This window comes from Ambystoma mexicanum, chromosome 2q, assembly GCF_040938575.1.
Source record: "Ambystoma mexicanum isolate Mex_15411 chromosome 2q, UKY_AmexF1_1, whole genome shotgun sequence".
Classification (NCBI taxonomy): domain Eukaryota; kingdom Metazoa; phylum Chordata; class Amphibia; order Caudata; family Ambystomatidae; genus Ambystoma; species Ambystoma mexicanum.
Window position 1 is genome coordinate 1,045,451,463 of NC_090924.1, and position 18,539 is coordinate 1,045,470,001.

Sequence of the window (18,539 nt, forward strand, 5' to 3'; positions counted from 1 at the left end):
AAAAAAATCAAATTTTTGAAGCATCTTCAGGAGTGGTTGAGGTATACGGAGGGCAAGATGTTTAAACCGTGGCCTATGAGGGGCCCTATGATAAGGATATATTGGAAAATCTGCTTACTTTCTTAGGGACCAAACAAAAGGGATAAAAATAATAGACTGAATATCTTAGAGCTATGGAGGTTGTATGAGAAGGGCAGGAAGGCCCAAGAGGCCGTGGCTATGGAAAAAGGGACAAGGAAGGAAGGCGCAGGAATTTGTTCTGCCCCCCCCCTCCATATTAGTGCTATCCTTTTTCACCCACAGAAGGGTATACAAATCCAGAGTTTGAACCTCCATATTCTCCAGTGACTACTTCAGTGGTTACAAGCCAGTTGGCAGTAACACCTCCGTCTGCACCAACTTTCGAGAGACAGGAATATGAGGGAAGCGAAAGGGTAATGCCTTCTTTAGTAAAGGTTGTTGGGGGCCCCGAAGGGAAGAGGAAAGAAGAAAGGTCTATGTTAAGGATAAAGCAGCGTTAACCTTGGGACCAGAAGAGCCAGAGCAAGAGAGGACTGTAAGGAGCAGGCATGAAGAAGAGTTAACGAGGGGAGAATTGCCCTGCGGTTCCAGGATAGAGGATAGATTACAGAGAGTACTGGAAAGGCGAGAAACACAGAATAGGGAAAAATTGGCAAGGTTAGTAGGGAGTGAAGCGGCACGGGTAGAACAAGTTAGGAGTAAACAGCAGGAAGACGAGAACAGGGAAACACAGGAAGCAGAAGGAGAAATATGAAGGCTCTCGTACGGCTTGATAAATCTGTCACAAAGAGAGTAAGTGTGGACATGGAAAAAGAAACCACTGATATAGATGCAGAGTTAGAACGAAGGAGAAGAGAGACGGCCAGCTATACCAGTCATGAGGGTGTGATTGTCCCCACAAAGGGAACACGGGATGTGATAGAATGGACAGAGAAGGAGGAGGAGGATGATGACTGACGACCGACAACAAGCAAGGAGGACATGAAGCAGAGGCTACACCTCCCGCTCTAATTAGGACTTTGCAAAATATACCATGGAGTCTTCGGACGCGCCGTGGAGCCTGAATGGCCATAGGGAGAGGGCAAGTACAGCTAGGGGAAGCCCCAGTAAAAGCAAAAGTGACTCAATACCCACTACTCCAGAAGGGTCAGGGGTGTGCGTATTATGTCCCATGGTCACACATGGACCGGAATAACTTAATGAAGACTGTTCCTTTGCTCACTGCAGGGGTGGGGGAAGTAGATTTATGCTCTAGAGAAGCAAACTGCTGGTGTCATGTTGGCAATTATGGACAATTATGAAAAGCTTTTCATGGCCTTGAGGGAGGAACGGGTAGACTAGTTGTGGAAGAGAGCAGGGCATCCAGGAATTCATTTTCAATAATTATAGGGCACAAGTTTGGGGAGCATGGAGGATAATGTATCCTGATACGCCAGACAAATTCCATTTTGGCAAAAACAATGAAGTTGGACGAAGATCCCACTGCCCACATTCAATTGAGTCAGAAGATGTGGAGAACAGAGACAGGAGAAGGATGGGACAAAAATGTGGTTATTTTTTTACCACATGTTGAAAAAGGGACTTCCTAAAGAAGTACAGCATGACCTAGACAAGGTCGTAGGGATGGAGGCGAAGAGTTGGCAGGAGATACAGGCGCATATTGTGCATTTTTGTAAGAGGTGACAGGAAAAAGAAAATGAGAGTACGGGCCAGGCACAAAAGGCTGATGCCAAGCTGGTCCAGAAAAAACTAGCACATATTTTTTTAAGGGGGCAATGACAACCAGCCCCATAGAGGGACATCAGAGACAGTTGGGACAACAAAGACAAATAGACTCTGGAATGGGACAAGCATGGACATACAGGTATGTACCAGGACCAAGACTGATGAGAGAATTTCCACGGGGTAGGGCAGGATTTTCACAAGGCATTGGGTCATTTGGTAGATTTGGAGGAATGGGGCCCCGGTTCAATGGGCCTATGGGAGGGGGGTATGGAGGAATGTATGGAGTACAGTGTTGGGTGTGTGGAAGAATGGGGCATGAGTCACAGGATTGACAAAGTCGCCCACAGTATTTTAACACATGTCCCCTCCAGATGAATGCCCAAATATCACCCTATGCCCCAAGCTCTGTGTCATTGCAGCAAGTACAGGTTGAGCAGAACCGGGGAACTGGAATGACACAGACTCACGCCTTGATCATGTCAGCCCATGCTCCAGTACAGGCTTGGGAGAAGAATCCTCTACCGAATGTGACAGTCACCCATTACACTCAAGCAAGTGTACTAGGAGGATACCCCTTTTTCGTATCCTGGTGCTCAAACATATCAGGAATAGGCCAGCCCACAGGTATCTCTGATGTGTCCAATTCTATTGGTTACTACAGATCTGGAAGAGGAACCCGTGGATACCTGTAAAGGTAGGTAAACAGACAATTTCTTTTATGATAGACACAGGAGACACAAAATCCTGTATTAAAGAAGGTGGATTTCCTCTATCAGGCAAATCAATGGACACGCAGGGATTTTCTGGGGCTGTCCCATCGGTTCCATACACTAAAGATTTGCCTATCAAGGTAGGTAAGCAAACTTTATCTCCTCCCCTGTTTTACTGCAAAGATGCTCCAGCAAACCTTTCGGGAAGGGACCTCCTGAGCATGTTTAATATGACAATAACGTTTTCAAAGGACGGCATACTATGCTCAACTGCAGGATTGTACCCATTAAGAGAAGCAGCGCTTTTCCCGTGTGTATTGCAGCGACAGCAGGATTAGGGGGGTACCAGTACATTCTGCATTATTCTTGTATGGGGGAATAATAGTGTTGAGTTGGGTACCTGGAATAAGAGATCTGACATGGCGGATACCCCTAGAATTCTTTTTCCGGTCTGCCGTGTCACAGGAGAGAACGCCAGGGACTATTGTGACCATTCTTCTAAAAGCAGTGGTTCTTTCAGGCAACGATGAGGAAGGAGGCGAATGGCACACAGTGTTGTGTATTGATCCAACCTCATCGTTAAGAGGTTTGTCCGATCAGCAATTGTTTGAGGATGCGGAAGATGCAGGTGAAATGGTTTTTGAGATCGGGGTGCTTTGTCAGGTAATGGTGGAGCAAAGTGAGGTGCCATAGACTATGATAATCATGAGAAAAAGATTGCCATACTGGAAGGAGGACTTGGAGAAAGTGCCGAACCACTTATGGACCAGCAATCCCCATGATGTGGGGCTATTGAAAAGTGTAGGGGCAGTGCAAATAAAATTAAAACAAGGAGCAATTTTACCAAGGGTTAGGCTGTACACCATGTCTAAGGAGGCAGATTAAGGGATTTTTGAGGGCATTATGGCATTGTTGAAGCAAGGCATTATACAACCTTCTGTGTCCCCATGTAACATGGCCATTTATCTTGTGAAGAAGGCAAAGGGGTCTAGTTGGAGGATGGTTCAGGATTTGCGGCTTCTGAACAACATTGTTGAAGCAGAATTTCCAGTGGTACCAAATCCTTCTACCATTCTATGTAACATCCCTACTGGGTCCACCCACTTCACAGTTAGTGATTAGAAAAATGCCTTTTTTTCTGTTCTTTTTCACCCAGATTCCCAGTACCTCACAGCATTTACATATCATGGACAGAGATTTGAACACACAAGGTTGCCCCATGTGAAATCTGAATCTATTATTCAGATGGATTTGGGAACTTACAAATGTCCAATACTGTAATTCAGTACGTGGACGATTTACTTGTTTGTAGAGCTTCAGAGGAACAATGTAGAGGAGACTCAGTCAGACTCCTTGCGGAGAAGGGTAATGCATGAGAGAGCCACCACAGTTCAGAATATGCGTCAACCAACTACGGTAAAACAGATGCAACTCTTTTTGGACAAAAGGCGCACTTACTAAATTTTAGAGGTGGGCCTAATTTGGATTAAGGGTGAGAGCTAAAGGTTCACGCCTATAGGGATAAGGACACTTACCCAGTATCACACAACTTTGGTGACTTAAGAAAGCCAGGAATGGAACCCGTCTTGTGTTTCCAAATTGGACACCTCCTCTTCCTTCTACAACACTTTCACATTAACATAAATTGCTGCAGAGAGAGAAATATCAAGGAGGTAAACTCATTAGCACCCTAGAAGGAGGAGCTAGCCAATCAGGAAGATCGAAAGGCCGCTGTATTCGCTGGTATAAGCCTGCATTTCCAGCAGCCTGAATGCTGTTGGCCTGCAACCCCTTCCCCACAGCTCCCTCATTCCTTAGCACACGCATACTTCATGAGGTAGAACTAAGGGTGTTTTGATTACAGAAAAAATTATCTTACTTTCCGGCCCATCTTCACGCGGTATAGGTCAGTTTTCCATGTTGATGATGTCATGGCCATCAACATGGAAAAATGACTTATATCACGCAGCGCTGGGTTGCAAGGTAAGATTTCTATTTTTTTTGTTTTTAACTTACAAAACACCCTTATGAGGGACGCGGATGCCAATGCTGATAAAACCGTCGGGAGGCGGGCAGAACCCACCTTTAATGGCAACGCCGCCCGGGTTAATTAACCCTGGCGTCAATACAAGTCCTCCCAAATAAATATATTCATTGAGCATTGGGTCCAGGTTTGAGCCGGGGTACACCTGTACATATTATTTCTAAAGTTCTGATGAGCATGCTCTTGCGCATTGCACTGCCATCTTACCACAGGGTGAGTTATGTGAGGCTCGTAGCTTGTGCCCCCTGTTCTAGTACAACGTATGCCTTTCTCACCCTGTCTCTCCATACTTTCAAAACTGCAAATGACGCAATAAATTATAATGCAAACAAGAGATGCAATGAGAGAGAGCACTGAACGGTGTCTGGAACACTGACGCTGCAGCATTACATTACATTGCTACTTTCTATATAGAGGTCGTGATATCCAGGCCCTTGATGCTAGAAGTGGGAGAACATAAACCATTGACCACAATACAACTAATGAGAAGGTAATCACGATGTGTGCAACATTCCATACCACTCCCTTCTGCACTCAGGATAGACTATGTGTAAAGGCAGGATGTTGTCGCGGATCATATAAAATACATGCATAACATTGAAAAATGTACCAATTTGAAATCATGGCTGTTATCCATCTGGATCGAAGGGTCATTGTACACATATAAAAACACTATCTTCAGCCACCCATTTAGTAGACACAGGGATCCACTTCCAAAACAGTAATTCTGAACAGCAAATGCATTCATATTAATAAGCAAAATAACATTAACCAGAGAATACAATAAAACAGCAAAAGTTGTTACAGCTGATACTTATTTATTAATAGATTCTAAATAATAAGGTGAGTAAATCACTAAGATTTTGGGACAACATTATTTATAGATGAGAAGCAATTGATCAAATGAAAACGTGCAGCGCTTTTTACCGTGGCACTCTCTCCAGTTTGGCTTCTGAGAATTAAATAATGAGTTCTTCAGGAGAAATGCCTATATGGGATTAAGGCAAAAACCATCAATCAATAGCCTATACACATTATTTGTATATTTTTCAATACCAAAACATACATTTAATTTGTTTAATCTGCAATGTTATTTGACAACGTAAACACTATTTAAGCACATTTTGTTATGAATATAAACATGTTATGAAAGACTTATAACAAATAAGCAATGTGGAATCAAATGTGCTCCAGATAAAATAGTTTTGCAAAAACGAGTCACAGATATACTGGATATTTGAGCCAGGCCTCCATCTGTGTGAATATGGCCCGCAATTTTAGTAAGCCCTCTGGCTTTCACCATGCATTTGTGTGTTTCAGTGTTGCTCACCTGCATCAATGACAAACCTGAATGATACAGAATCAAAAGATCCATACACGCAACTTATTGTCAATCCTCATCTTCACTACTCGTACGTGGATGAAATTCTCTGTACTCAAAAGCCTTCTGACTTGGTTGTGTGCCAAACAAAATGGCCGCCTAGTCCGTGAGCTCCGAGGCTAGCAAGATCCTGGCATAATAAATCCTGTGGAAATTGGGTACTATCAAGATTTTAATGTGCACGGAACGGAGGCGGAACATATGAAGAACATACTGCATGAATTCCGGGACGAAATCGGACCCCAGAAGCCGTAGAAAAATTGCCTGCACTATGGGACCCCATCCCCGCTCCGCCGAACGGCTGTGCGCCAATACAATATCTGCCGAGATCCCCCAACACCGGAGCGACCAGCATGGGGACGGTGGGGCTCAACATCCCCCTGCACTCCGTCCGGAATATTGTGCTCGAGTGGAGCAACAAACGCTGCTGGTGGGACGGAGGTCTGACGGCTTACCCTGCCGCGGCGACATCTCTAGGAGTGCGGTGGTGGGCGGGCTGGTCCACCAGGGGCGAGCGGCGAACCCGGACAATCTCCCTCAACGGCCCGCTGCAGGAACGGTGCTGCCCCATCCCCAGGCAGCCAGACACACCAGGACATACCAGTGGGGGCGGAGGAGAAGGGAGCGCCTGTCTGGTGGATGTGAGGGCTCCCCCCCTATACAACTCGGGATATCGAGCGGGGACCGCCTAGCCCCCCCTATCAGAACTGGGCAGCATGCCGCGGATCCGGCCCCCAACGGCAGGTGTCCCGCTCTGGGTTGCATCGGAGGCGCGGTGCGGGGAAGTTAGGCCATTGCACCAGTGCCGATCCGCTCCTCGGTGGTGGAGTGAGAAGGCAACAGGCAAGCCACAAAACGAGGTACGTGGGGAGGAGGTGGGGGCCAGGAGGGCCATTGAAGGGCAGGGTGCATCCCTGCAACAAACCCCTAAGGAGACATAACAAAACACTAAATGCATGTCTGCCAGACCACATTGCACACAGTGATCTGTGGGGTGCACCTACATGACATACCCCACACTGACAGCCCCAACAACGCAGAAACAGCGCTCTGGATGCCACACTAACACCCGGACGTGCACCCAGGCAGGCACGGGGCTGAAACCAAGGAGGGAAAACAATAAGAAAGGGGACTCAATATAACCCCAAGTATTAAGACCCTCAACAACAATAATAACACGCAGCCAAAAGCCTGAACCCTGGCTACAGGGCACCAAAATATAACTCAAATACCAACTTACAGCCAACAGGGCTTGCATAACGGAACCAGCAAGCCACACTACAAAAGAACATCTCCTCCTTGTTGGGCAAGGTCACCCTTACTACTGTCAGTTGAAATACACATAGAGACATAATCCCCAGGCCTCACATCTAACGCTCAATAACCACTCTGCCTCCCCCCCTGGGGTACTGGGAAGCAGAAGACCAGCACACAGGCATGATGTGAGAATCAAAGAACAAGAATTGGGGGCCCATGGACGTTTTTGCTAACACCTCCACAATGGACCCAGAGTCAGACCCAGCACCCATCCCTAAAGGAACCACAGTGGACCCTTCCGAACAAAATATGACCCAATACATGACAGCAATGGAGGAAGGGTTTGCTGCAATTAACACTAAACTGGACGACATTGGGGAAAACATCACCTCCATTCGGGCCGACATCAGGAAGGTCAACGCTAGAGTGGCCGAGGCAGAAAAAGGGTGTCCACTCTTGAGGACTCAACGGCCACACAGGACAAGACTATAGGGCAAATCCAAAAGGACGTCAAAGCCCTCCAACACAAGTGTGAAGACCTAGAATCCTGATCACGACGCAATAATGTAAGGGTAGTCGGAGTGGCGGGAAGCAAAATCAACACGTCCATGGAGGGCTTCCTCGAAGAGATACTACATACCCTATTCCCGGAAGCACCGTTTTCAAAACAATTCCTAATCGAGAGGGCACACAGGACACTTACCCCTCCGCCCAAGCCTGGATCGCCACCCGAAAGATCATTGCAAGACTATTAAATTAGCGAGATCGGGATCTCATCCTGCGGATGGCACGTGAGCAAGCCCCCTTGACCTACGACTCGAGGCGCATCCACATCTATCCTGACTTTTCGAATGGGGTCCATGCGGCAAGACGCTCCTTTGACACCGCAAAAAAGGCGCGAAGGGAAAGGAAAATAATGTATACAATGTTATTTCCAGCCAAGCTACGCATACAACATACTGACAGGGCACACTTCTTCGAAACACCGGAAGACGCCATGATATACATAGAACAACACATCCCTGCAGTGCAAAACAAAAACTGAACTCAGAAACCCAAGCGGCAATGGCCGCACAGTTAATAAACATACAAGAAGAGAATCAGTATCACTACTACAGTACACCATTCCGATAAACGGACTTAGCCACGGCTAAGGAATGGACAGCGGGCCACACAGCCCCCTTTATTTTGCAAAGTTGCAGATGGTTCAGCGGGTCACACCGCCCGATTGGGGGGATGGTGAGGGTGGGGGGAGGGACAGGAACCAGGCCGGTTGCCTGGGAAGAAGCAGATCCTCATTACTATATAAATACACACCCATAAGTGTGAACAATGAAACAAGCCGGGGAGAACCAGAACCGCGAATATGGAGGGCTTCCGGTGGTCCCACACCGAAGCACGATATCTGGGCAATATAATGGCGACAGACAAGTGCACCCTGTATGACAATAACTATGCCCCGTTCCTGGTGCAACTCGAAATCAAATTAAAAACGTGGGTCAAACTGCCGCTGTCCCTCTACGGGCGCATATCCCTCCTCAAAATGGTGATAGTGCTGAAACTGCTATTTCTCTTCAGTAGTATCCCAATATGGCCAGGAGGTAAATGTTTTGATATACTACAGAAAATGGCCTCCAACTTTGCCTGGGGAGGGGGCGCGATCAGACTCAGTTGGCAAAAGATGTGTTGGCTGCTCCCGACTTTCTCCTATACTGTCACTCTGCGCAGGCATACTTTGCCAAATACTGGAATAATACGGCAGAGCAATTTGCACATATACACGCTGAGGAGTTTGCAGCATCCCCCCTAAACCTGAAGAGTATGATATTCGCCAAGATACCGGAGAAGAGGGTACTGGCAGACCCCCTAGCCTCAACAGTGCGGGCATGGACATGAATGCTCAAAAGAGTGGGTTGTGACATACCGTACTGGCCGCACCTACCACTATGGCATTATCCCGCACTAGAACCCATGGCCAAACACACCATACAGAGAAGGTAGGACCCAGACAAGAAAGCAAAAATCGGAGATCTCTTCCCTGAAGGAAGATTCTTTACTGCTGCTGAAATCCAAAACAGAACGGGCCCAGGCCTATTCAAAATCCTACAATACCAACGCCTGAAAGCAGCCTGCATAAAGAAATGGCCATCCTTCCCAATGGCTCCTCCTACACATAAATGCATATCTCATATACTGACGAAAGATGGTTTTACCAGCAACGTCTCCACATTATACCAAGTGGTACAACGCAATACCCCATCTAAGAATAAGATGAAAGAAAAATGGGAAAGGGACCTGAACATGGTGATTGATGGGCAAAAATGGGTAAATTACTGTAGATTTACCAAGGACATCTCTTTAAACGCGAACTTCAGACTCATACAGCTAAAAATACTAAATCATCTGTACATTACCCCAAGTAAGGTCGCCAAATTTGATCGCACTAAACAAACTACATGTCCCAAATGTGGAGAGGTAGAGGCCAACTCAATTCCCATGTACTGGGAATGCCCCGGATTAAAATATTCTGGGAAGAGAAAGCAGTAACCATGAGCGACATACTGAACATGCACGTCCCGGCCATGCCGCAGAAGTATCTACTGGGGGATATCGGGAAGGCCTCTATAAAAACTCGCAGACTGCAGTGGGAGGAGCGGTGGCCAAGCGCAACATCCTCAGGAAATGGAAATCCAAATCCCCTCCCACACATGGAAACTGGCTCTGAGACCTTATCAACGTACAAGAAGACGAAGAAACATATACAGGAGGCATCCAAATCACCTCCAGACCAAAGGATATTTGGGGCCCCCTCAGGGAGTACTTACGAAGCGAAGACGACCTCTCCGACAAATGAAACGCATAGACTGTATAAGGAACATATGCTTCACTCTAACCGATTTAGATGCGATATGAATGCCTAATGCCACATTTGTTGATCCTTGTACTGTAAGATGCCAGCAATAAAGAAAGTTTAAAAAAAAAAAGCCTTCTGATTTAAGCACTCCCCCCTTACCTGACAATCACCAACCGCTCCCTAATTCAAGGCACCTTACCCTTGCCAGTCAAGACTGGACAAATCATACTGCTTCTCAAGAAACAAACACTGAACCCTGAAAACCTCAGCAACTACCGCCCCATCGCCCATCTTCCCTTCCTAGGTAAGATTCTTGAGAAAGCAATAGCCAGAGAGCTCCAACACATCAAAGCCAAAACCCTCCTTCAGTCCTATCAATTTAGCTTCACACCCAGATGAGCACAGAAACGGCTACCATCAATGTGATCAACAATGCCCTTAAAATCCTCGATGAGGACCATCCTTTCCTCCAGATTCTCCTTGACCTCTCAGCAGCATTCAAAACAGTAGACCACCAGACAGTCACCAATGATCTACAGTCACCAATGATCTACAGCACCACATGGGTGATCAGCGAGATTGTCCTCAGCTGGTTCAAATCATACCTTTCTAATTGAAACCATAGAACCACTTGCAAGTCTCCTGCCTCCACACAACAACCACCAGCACACAGAGGACATGTAGCTCCCCCTCAAGATATTCTCAATTGAACACATCTAAAAGGCTCAAAGTGTGCCCCTCATTGATGCAGTTGTGGGTGTCCAGTGCTTCACTGAAGTTCAACCCCTCCAAGATTGAATACCTACTGCTAGGCCTTTTGTTTATTATTTGAATAAAATCGCAGGTAGAAATGCCACCTCCTTGTCCACCTACTTCTTCTGACCTACCACAGCACCAACAAAATAACTGCCCCATTGGCTTCTACAACTCTTATGGCCAAGACACCCTTCACTCACAGGCTCTTCCCTATCAAGACAGTAGTGGGGGTGTGTAAACAGTATAGAAGCCGGGGATGAAAAATTGGCACTACAATCATCAAATTGGGCACATTTTCTAGAGAGGGAGCCACCAAAACAGCACTTTGCTTAGGACAGCAAAAATACTTGAACTAGCCCTGCTTACTGATAGACACGTGTCAGCATTTCTGTGAAAAATGTTTTACATCGGTTCCAGGACATGTTATTTCAGAACAGCATGGTGACAAACATAACCATGCTAATGGAAGTATGATGATGAGTGAAAATCTAATAGCATAGTAAACACAGAAGTCATGGAATTACACTGTGAGCTTGTCACAGACTCGGGGTAGACAGGGCTGGTGGGTATTGACAGGAGTAGGTAGTATTTGAAGGCTAACTCAGAATTGTGAACAAAGGTGGTGGCGAATAGGTGATGGAGAAGGACTTTTTAATCAAGCAATACAAGGTAAGTGAACAATCAAAACTGGGACGGAACAACGACGTCTTGGTGGCGAGTCCACTACCAAGGGAAAGGTGGTGTGGAGGGAGATGAAAACCAGGGTCATTAATTGCAACAGAACTGTGTTATGCCTTGAAAGTTGGAACATGGAAGTGGGCCTGGCTCCGGAGGTTACAAAACCTGTGGTAGTTAAAGGTATGGAATTGAAAGCAGTAATTTAGGGTAAGGTTGCAGGAATGGAGGCATAGAAGTAGACAGTTACAGTTGCCAAGGCTGCTGAGAACAATTGTAGTCATCAGAGTTGTGGCTGAGTGGAAACAGATCTAGCAGAACTGTAGTCATTTGAAAGGGTGTGGGGGGGGATTAAGATAACTCGAGGAGAATATGAAGGAGTGAAGTATGTCACTGTCAAATGGAATACCCAGACAAAACCAAAGAGTAACCAAATACATAAACTAGTATTTACCCTAAACAATGGCGAAGGGCAGGGATGCTATGTGAGAGATGGGAGTGGACAAGGCAAAAATAGATTTCATGGGACAAAAATCTATAATTCAATATTATTCTCCCCCTATGCCCAGGAGTTTTCAAAACCTGTCTTCCATTATATTTTGCAGCACACACCACAATGCTGACCAGGATGCAAAAAAAGGACCAGTGGGGGTGAGGCAAATTGTGGCGCAGACCCAAACCAACCCATTACAGCCTTTGTGAATGATCATTCGGAACTATTGAGTGAATGATGAAAGGACAACTTACTCTTGGAAAAAGTAGTATAGTATTAATTCATTTCAAGTGTGACTTCATAAATAATTAAAATGAATGATGCAGGAAGTCATGTTAAGACACTAATCAAAATAATAGTGTATTTATAGTAGACATATTGAATTTATAAACAGCATAAATGACTGCCATTTGTCCAGAAACAGAATCTCGACTACATTATCATTGCAGGCCAATATGTCAAAGCATGAAGGTGGCTTTACAATGAAAAAACATTAAGCACACATACTGACATACGTAGAACAAAAAAACACTATAGAGATTAGCATACCTGAACAGGAGCAATTACTGCACATGGCCCCCCTTCAAACTGTTCCAAAGCAGTCGATTCTGATTGACTAAATACAAATCCTACAAATAAGAAATATTTGATGATTAACAAAACGTTAACAGTAGGATGCACAGTTTCTTGTGGGGGGAGGAGGGGTGCTTGGTATTTTTCTTTTTATTCTGTGAGCAATGATAGGTCATATTTTTTTAGTTCTTTGAACATATTAAGCCTTGGTTTGTTATACAATCCTAAAACTGTAGTCCAGAACGTTTGGTCATTTGAACAATTATTTTACAAGATGTGTTAACTGCACATTACAGAGTGTTTAGCACAAAATATCACAGATAATGCATAGTTTGAAGAGGAGGCAGTGCAGTGGTTTTGAAAGACTTAGTGATCTTAAGGGCATAATCCTAACCACTGCACATTACAGTGGATAGCATCTTCCCAGTTTACTGCACAGCAAATTTTACAGGTGATATGGTACTAATCACTTCATACCATACATTAACCCTTCGAATGGAATAAGCTAGAGAACATACGATAGCAAAGAACATTAGAATACTGGCCAATGAGAGCCATAAGTCAGTAACATACTGCTCTGACTATTTAGGTTATTCTCTAAAGTGGTAGGGCTAAATAGAAGGCATGTTTTCGGACAAAGGACTATATTTTTGTTTAGAGGACTAACAAGCACTCGTACCTTCGGTTACTAGGTAGAGAACACCCTCATAGCGATAGGGACAGACAGGACGAGAGTCTGGCCTCCTTTTCCTAGTTCTTCAAAAGTTCCAACCTATCAGATAAACAGAAGCAGCTCTTCTTCAGGTGTTAGACAGAGACTGCCCTGCCATCCTCATTCTTCTTGACAGCCCACCTTTGACTCTCTCAGCCTATGCTACCCTCCAATGGCATTACTGGCAGTGCCCTTGGCTGTCTCGCCTCTTTTCTCCTTGATAGAGAAATCGACGCTGGGTCCGGATCCCTGAAGGTTATTTTCTCCCTGTGGTTATTCAATAATTACCTTCAACCTTTAACAGTCCTCAACAATCTTTTACCCTGAACCCTTCAAATAGTAGCAGATGACACACAGATTGCTTTCAAGCCTGGGGATGAGGAGAAAACTCAACCTAAGCGTCCACCTTAATCCCTCATCCACGATTGGATGTTTAACAATAACCTTTATCTTAATGTGGTAAAACTTAAATCATCTACATGGTTTCCAATATCCCTTCGGCATTGCATTTTACCTTGCCCACCGCAATGGTATGCCTCCTATCCTGGTCTCTACACCAAGGAATCGGGGGTTAGGTTTATAAGGAGACTTATATGGCAGCAAGTTCATTTAGTACACTACTGGAATGGAACACAGGAGAGGTGTCGACTATCTCCATTGAGCCACTTATTTTAAACAATAAAAAACCTTTATTGAATGCATTTGATGAAATCTCTTTACAATAACTTTACGCAACAAATTACAAACTGCAGCGTCAGCAGATTCTACATTTAATCTACATATGAACTTTTGGGAGGAGATCTTGCATCAGTAAGTATGAAGCAAAGTATTGAAGATGTGGTCTGTGTGACCATACATAGTAGGACATAGAATACCCTCTTCTACATACAGAACATGATATTTAAACTTACCTACGACCTCCATTTCATCAATCAACTTCTTGGTGTCCCAACATCCTTATGATATATGGTTAGGGGCATTTTATCAAAACATAGTGGCATAAGGCTTCAAAACGTTGTGGCACCATATGGGTATGTATTCACAGGTGTTTTATAACATGCTATATCATATGTATTTCATGTACATTAGCACAGTGATATTGTATTCCTTATAAAACATGGGGGATAGTTCCCCAACAGCACCCCTCTCAAACTCTGGTCACTATTGATCTATCCCCAAAGTTTTTCGTTTTCTTGTTTCCCTTTATTCTTTTCCACCATTGACTCCCTTAGCCCTTTCACTCTGGTTGATTGCATTTTTATCCTTTCATCTATTAACACAGCAATGTTATTCCTGAATTTAATCTTTGTCTTTTCCTACCCTTTTCATTACCCTCCACCCGCCCCCATGCCAGAGGTGAAGTGATGTTTCAGGGACAGGCTGGCAGGAGGCTAGAAAAAGGTGCAGCGGGAAAGCAGTTTGTTGAGGCTCACTAAGCAGCGTGATGACTGAATTTTTTAAAATGTGAATTAAATGGAAAATTCCAAGCCAGAGCGGGTAAAATGTAAATAAGGATCAGGAGACTAATGATAAAGTAGCTGGTAGAAGATTAAAAACAGATGTTAAGGCTGAAAGTGCTAAGCTGCTGCAAATAATGTTCCCCAGCAGCGTCACAAGACGAGTGATGGGGGTTGTGGATCAAAAGCACAGAGGCATTTTCCATGCACACTTTGCCTTATACAAAGCATTGTGTGCTGGAGAGAGACATCATTGGGGGACTTTTCAATGGGTGAGAAGAGGGTACAGAGCTAGAGAAACTTCAGATGGGAGCTTCTGCTGATCAAGAAATGAATAAAAGCAAAATTCAGACAATAGCTTAATGCATTTAGAGCAAAGAGCAGAGAATAGTATAACTAGAGCTGTTGAGGTCAACAGATCTTGGGTCTGATAGAATGAAAGATGATTATGGGGAGGAGTGCAACAAGTTATAAACAGTGAGAAGAACAGTGTGACAGGAGACAGGACATGGACTAGAACAGATGTTGACGACAAGGGGGCAGTGATATGGAGGAGGCGAGGTGAAAAAAGTCCAAGACAGAAAGGGCAGGTGAATGTGGATAAGGGAGTCAAGAGGTGTAGATTAAAGTCACCATGGTGAAAGCATGGCATATATTAAGAGAGACAAGAAACATCTAAGTGTTCTACACAGGTGACAGATGCACAGGAACACAATAGTGTTCAAGAGAAAGTGGAACACTGATACCAAGTCACCAGCAGGAAGATGGAAAAAGGAAAGAACTTGGATCCTGGATAAATAGTAGAGACTAGCAATGCAGACACGAGAAACTATGAGAAGGGGCTACTAGAGAAAATGGTTAGACAGTGGATTAGAGAAATCGTTGCGAAACAATTTAACAGAGGATGTAGGTCTGGGGGAGCGAACATAACTGGTGATTTAGGGAAAGAATGCAATGAGAAGTTGGTGATGCCCCTGGATTTCACTTTCCTGGTGTAATAAAATACTGAATTATGACATTGGATTTAAGAATAATCATTGCAAGCACAATGCTTCATCCATATCGGAAAAAAGGCCCGCTTACATAGGTCCCTGCTTGGTGTGCCGTCCCTTGATGGGGAGAGAGAGAGCTCAGCGATGGGAAACCTCCAGGATTAAGACCAGCAAAAGTAGGGTCTTCATCCCGTCGGTTGCCGAGTTAAGCCGGTCAGGACTTCTCACATCTGCTGAATTTAAAGGGTTTTGTTGCGATAAATCTGGTCAATTTAACTAAACTTTAAAACATGTTCAATGTATATATGGGATACATTACTCACCGTAATCGTATTTCTGATGCTTGCATCTGCTTAGATTCACATGCTATGCATCGGCCAACATCTAGTGGTAGCCGCAGAGTATTACATTTTTTGTTTTCAAAACTCGAAAAGGGACGTTGACACGGCGTGCCAGTAATACTATGCCTAGTGTGACATCTACTGTACCCATGGTCCTTCCCATGTCGAGTTCCCTCAGATTGTTTTGTTTCTGACATGATGTAGCATGAAGTGTAGCGCGATTCTAGATGTAATAAAGCAGATAAGAGTAGATAAAGCCAGAAAACATCTATGCACCTTCTACTCCACAGGGGAGGAAGGGTGGGCGCATTTGAATCTAAGCAGATAGAAGCATCAGAAATCCGATTAAGGTGAGTAATGCATCCCTTGCGGATCTGCATAGATCACATGCTATGCATAGATTAGCGAGCAGTGTGTGGCAAAGGTGGTGGGTTGTGAGAAGGTACAGCAGCAAATAGATGTTTTAGAACCGCTTTCCTCACCTGTGTTTCTGCTTTAGAGTGTGTGTCAATGCAGTAATGTTGAGTAAAAGTATGTCTGGAGCTACATATAACTGCTTTGCAGATGGTGTCCAGCGGGATGTTTGCAATGAATGCCTGAGTAGCTCCTGTACCCCTGGTAGAGTGAGCTCTTCGTGTAAAAGGCATGTTTGATAGAGAGTAGCAGAGTTGTATGCCTTTCACTATCCATCTGGAGATGGCGTTCTTTGAGGCATAATCAGCTTCCCTGCCAGGGGCCATGGAGACAAACAGTTGGTCTGTTTGTCTAAGCGGTCTTGTCTTGTTTATATAGTAATGGACCGGCATCCTTATATCTAATGTATGGAGTTATTCAGCTGAGCTTGAAGGGTATAGGAAGAAAGCTGGTAGTTCAATGGACTGGTTGACATGGAACTTAGATATGAACATAGGTGAAACCCTAGGGTGTGTTCTTAGTGCCAACTTGTCTTTGTGGATAACAAAGAAGAACAAGTTACTTACCCCTGGTAACGTTCTTTCGACAGGATGTTTCTCCCACACATTCCGCATCTTTAATATTCGGAATCCAGCCTCAGCTGCTTCGGAATTTTCTTTTTAGGCACAGGGCACTGTACATCGATGCAGTCTACTCAACGTTCTTTGAGGGCATCCGTCTCGAGGATGTCATCGTCAAAGGCATATGTAGCATGCGCAGCGCCCGTCTGCTTCCGTTCCGTTTTTTCTCATAGTAGAAATACCCGTATAACCACGGGATTGACCGTACTCAACCGTGAAGGAGCAAAAGCTGTAATAGCATGGGAAATTCTACTGTGGGGTAGGCTGGGAGGGCGATGAGGAATACATGAGAGGAACACTTGGAACACTTGTGTATAGGCGCGTTATAAATTTCATATTTGATCATATCTTATCATATATCATAACATCCAGTCGAAAGAATGTTACAAGGGGTGAGTAACTTGTTCTTCGAATGGATTGGGTCCTCCCACGTAGTCCTCATTTTGGATAGACTCCCAAAGCAGCATTAGATTTGGTGGAGGGAGTACGAAATTTAGTTTTTTTAAAGGTTTTCATGAACCGAATGCAGGGCAGTTTTTCTAAAGCTCCCATCCTGCCCAAGGGAAGACTCAAAGCAGTAATTTTTTGTGAACATGTGAATAGTAGACAACGTTGCTGCCTCACAAACAATATTTATCGGTACACCCCTTTGCAGGGCTGTAGAGGTAGCCATGCCCCTGGTGGAATAAGCCCTTAATCCTTCAGGAGGATCCTTGCCTGCCAGTCTAACATTCTAAAATCGCCCTGGATAAAGCCGTTTTCGTAACCGCCTGACCCAGTTTCTGGCCTATATAGCCAAAGAAAAGTTGATCATCCATGCGAAGGTCTGACAGCCTAGATATATAAAAGCTCAGAGCTCTACGATGGTCCAACATGTGTAATCTCTCCTCCTCCTTACCAGGATGAGGTGGGGGATAGAAAGAAGGTAAAACAATGTTCTGCCCTATGTGAAAATCAGAAATGATTTTGGGTAAGAATGAAGGTTTAACCCTCAGAACAACCCTATCCTTATGGAAAATAGTAAAGGGTGGCTTGGATGAAAGTGCCTGCAATTCACTCACTCTATGGGCTGAAGTTAGAGCTACTAAGAGAATGGTTTTAAAGGTTAACAACCTTAATGGAAATGAGTGTAAAGGTTCAAAGGGTGCAACCATTAGACATTTCAGTACCAGATTAAGTCCCAAATTGAAATCAGGAAAGGAGATGGGGGAGAGGGTTAGAGAAGGGGGGGTCTGAGGAGATCAAAATATTAAGAGTGTGCCCTGCAGGAGGAGTCGGGCCAGAGGGAAGAATAGAGACAGATAGAGGTCGTGAAAGAGTCCCGTGGCGGGACATGAAGCATCCCAGTGGATGTTGAAGTCTCCAAGGAGGAGGAGTGGAGTGGTTGATGCCAGGAGGGAGGAAGAGAGGTCCACCCACTCGGAGAGGAAGGAAGAGATCGGACCAGGTGGCCGGTAGATAATAGCCACTGTGAGAGTGGCTAGGAGAGAGAGAAAGCCTACAGACCAGGCATT

The 18,539-nt window shown here is 44.8% G+C and overlaps 1 protein-coding gene across 3 annotated transcripts in view; it reads right to left on the reverse strand.

Moving 5' to 3' along the window:
- Positions 1-18,539, reverse strand: part of MINDY3 (MINDY lysine 48 deubiquitinase 3) — a 1,607,185-nt gene that overhangs the window by 1,358,830 nt on the left and 229,816 nt on the right. For all 3 annotated transcript variants that reach the window (XM_069648406.1, XM_069648407.1, XM_069648405.1), the window contains exons 3-4: positions 12,466-12,545; positions 5,428-5,488 (exon numbers count right to left, since the gene is read on the reverse strand). In XM_069648406.1, the coding sequence (XP_069504507.1) occupies positions 5,428-5,488; positions 12,466-12,545 (141 nt within the window). The remainder of the gene's footprint in view (positions 1-5,427; positions 5,489-12,465; positions 12,546-18,539) is intronic.